Genomic DNA, 13,479 nt, shown 5'->3' with positions numbered 1-13,479 from the left:
CCCTTTCCCTGCTGTAAACCCATATTGGTTTTCAGACCACTCACAGTTTTCTTTAACGCACTCCATAATTCTACCTGCTAGCAATCTTTCATAAACTTTTCCGGGTCCATTCAATAATGCAATTGAATGATATGTAGCTGCCCTGTCTTTCGGTTTCAATGGCAATTTCACAGAAGTTTTAAAAGTGCTTTGTTCCGTGGTGATGGAAATACTCCATCTCTAAGACCTGTGTTAAAAGTGCTTAGCAGGTGCTCTGGTATAAATTTCAGATACGTTTTTTTGACCTCTCTCTCTCAATGAGGTCCATTCTTGGACATTTATTGTTCTTGATTCTTTCTACTGCAATTTCTAACTCATTCATTTGGAAGATGCGGTCTTCCCCACTGCCTCTGTAACTTTCATTAAGATATGATTACTTATGTTAAGATAAGGATACATTAACCTTTATTTTACCCGTAAAAAAGTTAAACTAACTGGTCTGTAATTACTCATGTCATCTCTCAATCTCCCCTTTGAGAATTGGGGATACATTTACACATCTCCAGTCCTTAGAGACTTCTCCTGAGTCCAAGGATGCTCTCATAATTATGGTTAAGGGTTTGCTTAGTTCCTTTACCACCTCCTTTAATATAACTGGATAGATCCAATCCATCCCAGATGCCTTTCTTATGTTTAACTTCAACAATTTCTCCTCCACTTTGCCCTCAGTTATTTCAAAATCATTAAGCACCCTGTTACAATTTGATAAACTTCTGGCATTTTCCTTGCTTAATAACTTCTCATGTGAGAATGTTGATGCAAAATACTCATTCAGTTTATTTGCTCTCTGAGCTGGATTATCAACAGTCGAACCATTGATATCAAGTGGACCAATCTGATTCATCCCTTTCCTTCTGGAGTTGACATAAGTAAAGAACTCTTTGCTGTTTTTCTTTGCATCCTTTGCCAAGGATTTCTTGTAATCTGCCTTCACTTGCCTAATCTCCTTTGTGACTTGATTACAGAATAGCTTATATCTGCCATAGGCTTCTGTGCTGCCTGATATTTTATATGCATCCCATGCATTTTTCTTCTCTACCACTAGTCTCATTAGTATTTTTTAAAACCATTTAGGCCTAAAACTTGAACAATATTTCTTAATAGGTATGAAAAGTCTAGTAGCTTCCACGATTAATTCCTTGAATGCTTCCCACTTAGAATTTGCTGTTGGTAACATCGTCAGTTGGTCCCACTGTACAGAATTTAAAAACTATCTATGACTACTGTAGTCACCTTTATGGAAGCAAAAACCCTTTCCTTTACCCTTGATGATAATTATATCTTTAAGTAAATCCCACATAAGTACACTGTGATCACTGCCACCTAAAAAAAAAAAAAAACCTAGTTGTACCTTTATCTGCAAATTCTTAATACACAAATTCGAATTATCACTGCTGATAACCAGATCAAGAGTATTACCCTCTCTGATTGCCTCTTCAACATGCTGCTGTAGAAAACAATCATCCAATAAATCCACAAAAGTCTTGTTAGTGGGCGAGTGACCAATTCACAGGTTCCAGTCAATATCGGGGAAGTTAAAATCCACCATTATAAGACATTCAGATTTACTGGCCCATTTTATTTCTCTGTATAATTGTTCATTGTACTCATTTGAGTCATTAGGCCTATAACACACTCCTACTCTTATTTTTGCTTTCCCAGTGCTTATGTCACACCAAACTGACTCAGCATTGCACTGTCCATCTATGTCAACTGGATGCACTTCCTTTGATTTTATGTTTTTCTTAATTAACAGCATAACCCCTCCTTCCTTTCTATCCTTTCTGTACACATTGTACTCCCCAAATTCCAATTCTCCATTCCTAATATCTGTGTGACACCAAGTCTCTGATATCCCAACAATATCCACCTTTGATGTCTTGACCAGCACTTCAAATTCATCAAATTTATTTACTATACTTCTAGCATTGGTATACATGCACCTGTTTCTACTCTTAGTTACCCTAACACAGCCCGTGTATTTATTTGTTCCATGATGACTGCCATCAGTCCCTGAAACTCTCAGCACCCCTCGCTCCAGGCCACTGCTCATTCTAATAGAAGTAGTGCAAGAATCACCTTCATCTCTGCACGTGGCTACTTTTAACCTTTTAGTCTGTGAATCCCCTAAGCTAGCAGTTTTCTGACCCACCTAACGCTGCCTCGATAGCATCAGCAAACACTCTTGCACCCTTTCTATTTAAGTGTACCCCATCCCTGTAGAAGCAGTCTCTCCTGTTAACAAGCACAGACCATGCTGAAAAAAATTCGACTCCACGAGCCTTGCGCAATCCCTCCATGGCCGAATTGATTGACAAGGCTCTCATTAACTCAGCGGCTCACATCTGGTGAGTATGGGTTTGGCACACCCAGAGTCCTGAACTGAATATCATCATTCTTCTCTTTCTTGGTAATTCCTTTCTACTTCTGTCAAATTCTCTCTCTCTCTCTCTCTCTCTCTCTCTCTCTCTCTCTCTCTCTCTCTCTCTCACTCACACAGGGTATCTTGGGAATTTTTTTTTGGCTGGTGCAGCATAAGCCTCAGGCTTCCTTGCACCGTATGGAGGATAATCATAATAATAATAATAATAATAAAAAAAGGGGCACGATGGCCCAATGGTTACGACACTGGACTACCAGCCTGATGGACCCGGGTTTGAGTACCACCTTGGTGGAAGCAAACGTGGCTCCATCACACTGGGAGACCGGTATAATAGCAGTAATAAATTAGAGTAAAAATAACAATAAATTAATGGTAATAAAAATTAATAAAATAAATAAACATCATGAAAGCTGCTCCAAGGGACCCACCTACCCCAAAGTCAGAGTGGCAGCTAAGGCAGATTGTGGCATCATCTGGTGTCACTCGCAAGAACTACCACTGGACATTAGCCGAAGCTAAACAGGTCCACATCCATAGATGGATGATATTGAAGAGAAATATTAATCATACTGCATTGAGTGTGGAGCAGGATCAAGTCACTCGCTTTCAGGTCTTAGGCAGAGGGGTCGGTTCAAAAAATCAGACAGTCTCCTGAGGAACACAGTGGAGCTGTCCCCCGTATGGCTACCACAAGAGAAGGGCAAGACCATCCAGCCCCGCCAACTGGAAGTGCTTCCTGTGCAACTGTGCTAGTGACCACCCAGGAAGGGAGAAAACGGCAACCCGTGAAGTGGAGCATCGAAATGAATAATGAAGCTGGAGACTGATATGACAACTTACAGGGCGAGACTACATACCAAGTGGCTGGAATGATTCCCAGTTATTCAGGTCACCAAACAGCGAATAGCGGGACAAGCAGGACGTGAGTGATCACGTCCTGCTTGATATTATGTAGTAATCTGCAAAAACCCTATATAAATTAAAAATAAAAATAACCAGCGAAAGATGATCAACTACAAAGGATAAAGAATATGGAACCAGAGGAGGAAGAGCAAGAAGAAATACGACCCAAAGCAGCTGAAGTGGAAACTGACGAGGTCATGATATCCAGAATAGAAGACAAGTGGAAGAAGACCTTAACAGAATTCGAAGGAATGGAACCCACAAAGACTCACGTGATACCAAAGCAGAGGCCGAATAGAACCATGTGGAGAGTCCCAGACCACCTGAATCAGCACATACCTTGACCACACTACCTCGACAGCAGTGGTGCAACACTGGAGGCCATCCACACGGCCATGTATTGTGCTGTGGTAGCAGCCACGAGGATTAATAGAAGGGAAGCAAGAGACCAGCAACAGAAGAACCAAAAACAGAAGGAACCGCCAGCTTGGGAAAAAAAGACTTCAGCAGAAGATAGAAGAATTAAGAGTCATGATAGGCCAATTGACCCATAACCAACGGGGCAATGGAGTAAGAAATTAATTGGAAAAGTGAACAGCATCCACAGCAAACATGAGACAAAAAATTAGAGAATAGGAGAGTACATGGACACATTGAAGCAGAACTCCCTGCACTCAGCAAGAGACTATGCCAGTACAAGTAGAGCTCCCAGAGAAAATAAACAAACAAATCTTTGACGAGGATCAAAGAGGCTTCTACAGGAAACTCAGAGAAGATGGGAAAGAAGGGAACGGACCACCCGAAAAGAAGATGATTGAAGATTTCTGTGGCTGGAATGATTCCCGGATATTCAGGTCACCAAAGAGCATCGAAGAGAAATATTAATGATGTCCCATTAATCACTATTAAAGAAATATTAATAGTGATTAATGGGAAACATATGGAGCAGAGAAGTAAGACATAACAGCCGAGCCACCTAGATAAAACTAGAACGCAAGAAAACCAAGGACGTACAAGAAATGAAAGGGTGGAAGATTCGGGAAGAAGTAAAACATACAATCAAGAACACTCACAACTGGTGAACTTCAGGAATAGATAACGTCCACAACTACTGGTACAAGAAGCTCACTTGCAACACACACAAGCACCTGGCAGAGCAGTTCGCCCGAACGATAAGGCACCCAGAGACAATCCTGAAGTTTCTCACTCAAGGAATCACATATCTGAAGCTAAAGATGAAGATACAAGAAACCCGGTGAAATATAGGCCAATCAACTGCCTCCCAACAATGTACGAGATCCTGACTAGCTGCATAACCAGGAAAATATTAGACCACTTGGAGAGCCAGAACATAATGGCCGAACAGCAGAAAGGATGCAAGCGGCTGAGCAAAGAATGCAAGGAGCAATTAACTATAGATGCCGCAGTTATGGAGCAAGCCTACAAGAAGCCGCAACATGTACACAGCCTACATCGATTACCGCAAGGCCTTCGACTCCATGCCTCATAGCTGGCTAATAGAGGTGCTGAACATTTACAAAGTCAATCCAATAGTGACAAACTTCCTAGGAGTGATGGATAATGGAGTACCCCCACTAAGGTTGAAAACATCACAACCAGGCCAATCCCTATCAGGAGAGGAATCTTTCGGGGAGATGCCCTGAGCCTACTGTCTAGCACTTAACCTGCTATCTTCCATGTTCAACAGTAGCAAGTACAAATATAACCTGAGAGAAGGAAGGAAGGAAGAACCTGTACACCCTCACCCACCTGATGTACATGGATGACATCAAGCTCTACGTGGGAACCAAGAAGCACCCCCAGCAACTACTCTAGATCACTGAAGAATTCAGCAATGATATTAGGATGGAATTTGATCTAGACAAATGCAAGACCCACAGATTACGTCAGGAAAATTAGTCAACTGAAATTACCAGCTGCAGAGTGGTAAAGAGATCGAAGCCATGGCAGAGGGAGAGGTCTACAAATACTTGGGGATGATGCAGGCTCAGCAGGTACAGCACAAGAAAATTAAGGCTTGTCTGACCGAAAAATATCATCAGAGACTCAGAAGCCTGCTGAAAGCAAAGCTGAATGGAGGGAACACGGTTAAAGCCATAAACACCTATGCAGTTCCAGTGCTAACATACTCCTTCAGGGCCATAGATTGGACTAACACCGAGCTGGAGGATATCATGAGAAATACAAGGACAATGATGACCAAGAGCCGCCAACACTGTCCAAAATCTGCCATGGAGAGACTTACATTTGCCCAGGAAGAAGGAGGAAGGGGACTGATAGATCTCATTGAGCAACAGAAGACAGCAATAGTTCACCTGAAGGATTCCTTCCAGAAACACACAGCAGCACTCCAGAAGGCCATAAGGAAGATAGACAAGTGGTATACCCACTCAACCTAAGCGAGGAGTCTCCCCCCTCCAACCAGGAGGTACAAACGAAGCTAGAAAGATGGGCAGAGAAGACATTCCAGGGCAGACAATACAATGATCTCCATCAAGAGCACATAGATAAAATTGCTTCCAATGCATGGCTCACGAGGGGGGATGCTCTTCCCTGAGACTGAAGGATTCATGCTGCCATCCACAACCAGGTAATCAACACCAGGAACTATAGAAAATACATTGCCAAGGAGCCTGGAGTGTCCGATGACACACGTCAACGATGCCACCTGTTCTCAGAAATGATCCAACACATCACTGTGGGATGGAAGGTGATCTCCCAGACTGAGTACACTCATAGACATGACCAGGTAGCCAAGATAATACAATAGAAGCTAGCAAGGAAAAATCAGTTGATCAAACAAAGTGTACTGTAATACAAGTACGAACCCCAGGCAGTACTAGAGACCCAAACCCACAAGCTTTACTGGGATCGCGCCATAATAACGGATAGGACAACCCCGCACAACAGACAGGACATAACCCTTGTGGACAAGAAGGAAAAGGCTACCTATCTGATTGACACAGCAGTACCCACTGGCAACCTGTAGAAAACCTATGGGGAAAAAATCAGAAAGTACACGAACCTAAGACAAGAGATCAAAGAGATGTTGCATATGCAGCAAGTAACGACCATCCCGATCATTGTGTTAACCCCCAGGTATGGTGCTGAAGGCCCTACATAACAAGCAAACAGCAGTAGGTCTCCCAGCGAACACCTACAAGGAACTCCAGAAAGTCGCAATCCTGAACACCTGTAGGATAGTCAGAGAGTTCCTCGACCAACAGTAACACTAGACATAACAACAACCACCCTGTGTACTTTGTAGCAATACCTGTCACGAGTTGGAACCCCCAATCAGGGAGAAATAATATAAAGAGCAATAATAATAATAATCATATACTTCCTCCTATCATGTTGTTGTTATTTGATTTTTTAGGAGCATTAGCAACTAAGGCCATATTGCTCCGGGGATATTCGGTGGTCATGACCTTTCCACATCCTCCGTATTTGGTAGATCACGGGCTCGAACCCTGGTCTAATCAAGAAGCGTGTGCTGCGCACTGCTGCTCCTGCCTACCTGGCTACAGAGGCGCCTCCTCCTATCATGTCTGGGGAGAATTGAAGATACTTTCAAATTTAATCCTAACTCACGACTTTTTTTCAACATTGTCCTGTACTTGTTAAGTAAATCTGCAGATCTCCTACTCTTAATGTCATTGGTGCCAACATGTACAACAATATCACCCTTTGTGCCCTTAAAAGATGATATCTGCCGTACAACATCATCAACATTTGCCCATGGCAGACATACCCTGGTCCTATTCCATCTATCCTTTTTACACAATATATTACCAATCTCCCTGAGAGTAGAATCATCAACAATAAAAAATTTGAATTCCCTGCCACTCTCTATACAAAAACAATAGCTGCAAGATTCGAACAAAACAACGGTTTTATGTATATTATGTAGTAATCTACAAAAACCCTATATAAATTAAAAATAAAAATAACCAGTGTAACTAGAACTATAAGGCTACTTATAAAGTACAATACAAAGTTCTAGTCACCATGACTCTGTGGAGAGGTGTATAGTCCTGCTGGAAGAGTCCATTGCCCTGTGGGTGCACAATGACCATGAGGGAATGCAGATGGTCTACAAGGATGGACATGTAATCTGGACCATTCAGAGATGCATCTAGACGTACCAGAGGTCCCAACGTGTGCCAGTTGGACACACCCCATACCATTACCTACCATCCACCTACCTGAACAGTTCCTTGTTGACATGACGGGTGCATAGCTTCTTGTGGTTTCCACAGATACGTACCCTCCCATCCACTCGAAATAACTGAAAAGGGACTCATCGGACCAGGAGACCCGTCTCCAATCATCCAGGGTTCAGTGCCGGTGTTCTTTTGCCCAGTTGAGGTGTAGAGTCCTGTGTCGTGGTGTTAGCAGTGGGACTCTGGTGGGTCGGCAGCATAGCCTATTGTGGCTAATGATTGCCTGATGGGCTTGGTGAAGAAAGACGTTTCTGGCACCTCCCTCGTTGAAATCGGTGGTGATTTGTGCCACTGTCACTCTCCGGTTGGCTGAAACAATGCGAGACAGACGTCGACAGCCACATTCATCTACCACCTTTCTCCACCACAGCGCTGTCCATGATGAGATGTTATTCCAGAAATGGCATATTTCCCGATAAACTCTTAATACTGTTGAATGGGGATAGTGCAATTTCTGTACCACCTTGGCGATAGTGACCCATGCATCAGGCACCGTCTACCATCCCTCTTTCAAAATCATTTAACTCACGACTTTTATCCATAACGACATTGAATTACCATCTACGTATTGTACCTATATACCTGCCAAGCGGTGGGTTCATCCAGCAAGAGGGGGGCGACAGCATCACATTGCCCCGGAACCAGGTATCCCATGAATTCTGTCCTTTCAGTGTACAAATTGGAGTACTGTGGCAGTAATCGTAAGTTACTGCTATGGATAAAGGGATGATTTGAGTGGGTGAAGGCAGAGAATGGTTAATTCATCAGTAGAAATGAGCCCATTGACTGAATTGATAACACAGGAGGAACATCACTAACAAAAATGGTTATGGATAACAACAGGAAATTATAAATTTTGAATACCTGTTTATATTTAGTAGTGACAAAATAAAATAGCCATCACCATATCTGAGTTCAATCATGAAAGTAGGATGCATACCAGGTTTCATCATATGCTTTAATCACCAGATTTTGCCTACTGTGATTTCTGTCTGTCTCTCTTTCTCTCCGTATGGCCACCCCCACCAAAGTTCAAAAATTAATCAAGGGGAAAAATATTTTAATCCATCAATGACATTAAATGCGATTGTGACATTCAGAATGATATTTCAAAAGGAGAGCTCCAACAGTGTTTTTTAATTGAAATGGCCCAAAATTCATTGTTATATATTGATAAAGCATATTTATTATAAAATTAGTCTAATTTCTTAATGGCTTTCTTCATAGATTAGGTTAAATTTAATAAGCTTACAAGATTGTTATTGATGATATTCTAGTAATTAATGAGATTTTTTTTTTTTCTGTGACATAATATAGAGCCTCCCGCAGATATTTGTCTGTATCATCTTGAATATGAGATTGATGAAGGCTATCAAATTCCAATTGAGGACAGTGATGAGAGAGACTCTCTGCAGTTTAAGGTGATGCCTCTTAATAATAATACTCTTTATGCATCATAACAGTTATAATGGTTTTGCATTAATTGTTTTCTTTTCATATGCTTTATTCTTTCAACTGTGTTCTTTCCATTCATTAAGTTAATATTAAAGCATTCCAACAAAAGACTTGTCAACATTTTTATGATTATATATTCAGTAGATATTACAATTTGGAAAGACCAAGCTGTAAGTCCTGTTCCATTCTTATTGCCACTTAATAGCAATGTGGAAACTCTTGTTGACATTACTTTCTTAAATTTGTCCATTATCACTGTCTGTATGTATAAATAAAACATCATGCTGTAATTGGAAAAAAATTGCTGAAATTTAAATGGACTTGCAGAAATTTGATATTTGAGGTTTTAATAAAATTTATTAATAACAGGTGTATTATTTTTAAAGATAAATATCAAAAATATTTATACACTTCTTCCATTGCTTTTTCAAATTCTAAAAATCTGATGCATAAAAAGATATTGGTTGCTGTGATAACCAGTGACGATTATTATTTTCAATCTCTGAATCATCAGAAATGGAATCATGGGATGAATCGTTGATTCACTCTGTACCCTAATTCAAATGTGCATTCATGAAATAAAAGCATCAGGTTCACCCCAACAAAGAATTTTAAGTCTGTTCCATCACCAGGGATGGTGATGGGACAGCCTTAAATAATATTGACTGTGTTCTGGGGATGTCATGACATTATTCTTTTGCATTTTCAAAATGCCTGTAGATATCATGAATGCCACATCATATTTCTCATTTTTGAAAGAACCGAGGGAATTATTTGCAGAAATTGGCCTGGGCTCTTGGGCCATGGAGTACTGCTGTTGCATGAAAATACAAGGCTGCATCACCTCATATAACCCAAGAGATCACTAATGATTTAAGATAAGGACTTCTTGATTGGACTGATGAGAAGCCAATAAGCTTTGAAACGGCACAGTCTGAGTGGTGGTATCCGCCGAGAATAAGTAACAATAGTCTTCTCCATTGGTGAAGCGTTACTTATTTGAGGTATTGCAAATATTAGGTACGAGGTTATCCATGTGTTAGCCAAGATTTTTGCAGCTCCGGCAAAATCTAAGTTTTTATTTATATTTAGTTGTTTTATTGACTTGATTGTTATACTAAATTATTTTCTATAAATAGTTTTATAGTTCTAGTCAAGCTCTGTGGTTTATTTTGAATTTAGATAGCGATTTTGAAAGTTAACACTGAGTGTTTGTAGATTTTGCTGTTCATAACTCGCCGCCATTATACATTGCCCTTGCCGTTATATGATACAGAATAGCATAACGTATATCCCGAAATTCATAGTGGTTTAATGTAAAATTAGATAGCGAAATACATAGCACTGCATTAGAAATCTGTTTGATTAGTATAGTATTATCAGTTAATCAGTTTTTGTTTTGTTTGTTTTGTTCTTCTTCTTCTTCTTCGGTCCTTAGCTGGCAGCTGGGGGAGGCGGTTGGCCACGCAACCAGTATGCTGCTGTAGGTGCCGCAGGGTTTCGGACTTGCTCTGTGATGTTCTTCCATACCTTACGATCCATGGCTTCAGTCCTGGCCTGGTTAAGGTCGAGACGTCGGCTCTTCAAGTCATCTTCCACTTGCTTGGCCCACGTTTTCCTAGGCGCGGTCCGTTGGATGCTCCATTGGGTGGGTCGTTGTCTCCAAAGGAGTGTGGATGGTATTCTGTTCGTGCCCATTCTACATACGTGGCCAAACCATCTGAGCCTTCGCTTCTGGATTTGGTCGGCAATGGTTGGTTGCTGTTGGCATCTGGCGCGGATGGTATCATTAGTGATGCGGTCGCGAAGAGAGATGCCCAAGATCTGCCGCAGGCATCGCATTTGGAATACCTCAAGTTTGTTCAAATCTAACTTGAGACAAATCCATGTTTCCGATCCGTAAAGAAGAATGGGCAGGATCAAAGTCCGAAAGAGTCGGATTTTAGTCTTTGTGGAAATGTTGGTCCTCTTCCACAGACACCATTTGAGTGAGGCGAACGCAGTGGCCGCCTGTCCAATTTTGCTGTGGATTTCCATGGTGGATGCAACTTTCTTCTCCTGGACCAGCGACCCAAGGTATTTAAAGTCCTGCACTTGCTCGATCTGGACGCCTTCGAGGTAGATGGTGGCTTGCGACCCATCTGTTGTCAGGGCCTTTGTCTTACCAGCATTGATCTTCAAACCGTATAGCCGGGCAATGCGGGCAATGTCGTAGAGGATGTCCGTGGCTTCAGCGTCGTTACCGGCAAGGATAGCACTATCATCAGCAAACATCAGGTCTGTCACATAGTGATCCTTGTCATATTGTATGCCCTGTCTGTTTCTGAATGCTTGCCTCATAATGGCGTCGACCACGATGTTGAAAAGCAACGGGGAGGCTACATCCCCTTGGCGGACTCCAGTTTGGATGGTAAATTCCTCAGATAAATCATTCTGGATGCGCACCTGTCTGGTTAAACCGTTGTATGCAGTTTGGAGGAGTGTGATGACTTTTCGAGGTACATGTTCAACCTCTAGTAGTTTCCATAAGGCAGGCCGGTGGACACAGTCGAAAGCAGACTTAAAGTCAATGAAAACAATGACGGTTCGCTGTCCACACCGGATCCTCTCCTCCATCAGCTGACGAATGGCAAAGATTTGATCACAGCATCCTCGCCCGGGTCTAAATCCTGCCTGTTCTTCTCGACTAGTTTGCTCGCGATGTTTTTGCAGTCTTGACTGGATGATCTTCATAAAGACCTTTCCGATGATGGAAAGGAGGCTGATGCCACGGTAGTTCTTGCAGTCCCGGTTATCACCTTTCTTGTGGATCGGTACGATAATGGCTTTCCTCCATGTTAACGGAATTTGTTCGGTGCACCAGATGGTTTTGAGGAGTAAGTGTAGTCGGCGAAGCAGTACATCTCCCCCGGCTTTGATCGCTTCTGTGGTGACTTGGTCCACTCCTGGTGCCCTGCCATTCTTCAGGGATTGTATGGCTGCTTTCACTTCTTCTACTGTAGGCTCAACATCGACCATGGAGACCTCAGGGGGGTCGATCGAGAGTGCTGTTGCTGGCGGTCCCTGAGGTGGGTCGTGATTATACAAAGCTTTGAAGAATTCACTCCACCGTTGCAGGCGTTCGGATGGTGATCGCACAAAGGTCCCATCAGCATTCTTGATGTTGTCACTAGTCAATTTGGTCTTTCCACTCAGACATCTGAGGGTGCGGTAGAGAGTGCGGTACTCGTTTTTGGATGCCGCCACTTCAAGATCGTCTGCCACTTGGTTCCAGTATGCTTCTCTTTCTGCTGTCATTCTTTGTCGGACTTCTCGGTTTAGCTGCCGGTAACGTTCAAAGTCGACCAACTTTGCCTGTTTCCGTTTGTCCACGAGGTCGAGCCACTCGTCTGATATCCATGGTTGCGTTCGACGTCGGGCAGGTGGACATAGGGGCTTGGCACATTCCAGGATGGCATCAGAGATCTGCTTTTCTTCTTCATTTATATCCTCGGGCACGGCCAGCATCTCGAAGCGGTTGGATAGGGCGATCTGATATGCCTGTTTGTTGGCAGCATTCATTAGCTGCCTCCAGTCCAGCTTGGCTGACCGAGATGATCTTTTTGCATGCCGTAATTTGAGCTGCACCTTAGCCCGGATGAGGTAGTGATCAGATCCGCAATCAGGTCCCCTCATGGCACGAACGTCCATGAGTGATGAGTGAAATCTGGCATTGATCAAAATGTAGTCCAGGATTGCTGAGTCCTTGCCAGATGGATTTCGCCATGTAAGTTGATGTTTTTGAGGGTGCTGGAAATGGCTGTTTCCAATGATCAGGTTGTTAGATGCGGCAAAGGACAACAAACGTAGTCCGTTGTCATTGATCTTCCCATGGCCAAACTTGCCCATTGTTGTTTCCCAACCAGATCTGTCCACGCCAATATGGGCATTAAAGTCCCCTGCGAGGATGATCACTTCTGTCTGCGGAATTGAATCCAGCGTATGTTGGAGCTGGTTGTAGAAGTCATTCTTGGTCGGGTCCAGGCTAGTCTCAGTTGGCGCATAGGCGGAGATAATATGGGTCTTGATGGTGCCCTTGACAGTAAGGACTGCCAGGCGGTCCGATATTGGTTGGAAAGCGATCACACTATTAGTGGCCTGAGAATCGACCATAAAGCCCACTCCTGCTTCTCGTTTCTCACCACCAGAGTAGAATACTCTGCCAGAGTACTATTCTACTCCACCAGAGTAGAATAGTAAAAGCCAGTCGACATCGCTGGACAGTGCAGTGTCGAGTCAGTTTGGTGTGACATAAGCATTGGGAGATCAAAATTGAGAGTAGGAGTGTGCTATAGGCCTAATGACTCTGATGAGTATAATAAGAAACTGTTCGGAGAAATAGAGTGGGCCAGTAAATCAGAGAGTCTTATAATGGGGGATTTTAATTTCCCAGATATTGACTGGAATTTGGGG

General features: G+C 42.7%; 1 protein-coding gene across 1 annotated transcript in view; it reads left to right on the top strand.

The window, feature by feature from the left end:
* LOC150090433 (uncharacterized) overlaps positions 1-13,479 on the top strand; it is a 562,729-nt gene that overhangs the window by 498,754 nt on the left and 50,496 nt on the right. The window contains exon 112 of the mRNA XM_090389881.1: positions 8,890-8,993. Coding sequence (XP_090246007.1) covers positions 8,890-8,993 — 104 coding nt within the window. The remainder of the gene's footprint in view (positions 1-8,889; positions 8,994-13,479) is intronic.

Source organism: Mastigoproctus giganteus, chromosome 2, assembly GCF_048544385.1.
Source record: "Mastigoproctus giganteus isolate SK-2022 chromosome 2, ASM4854438v1, whole genome shotgun sequence".
Lineage (NCBI taxonomy): Eukaryota > Metazoa > Arthropoda > Arachnida > Uropygi > Thelyphonidae > Mastigoproctus > Mastigoproctus giganteus.
This window is presented reverse-complemented; position numbering and strand designations above follow the sequence as displayed.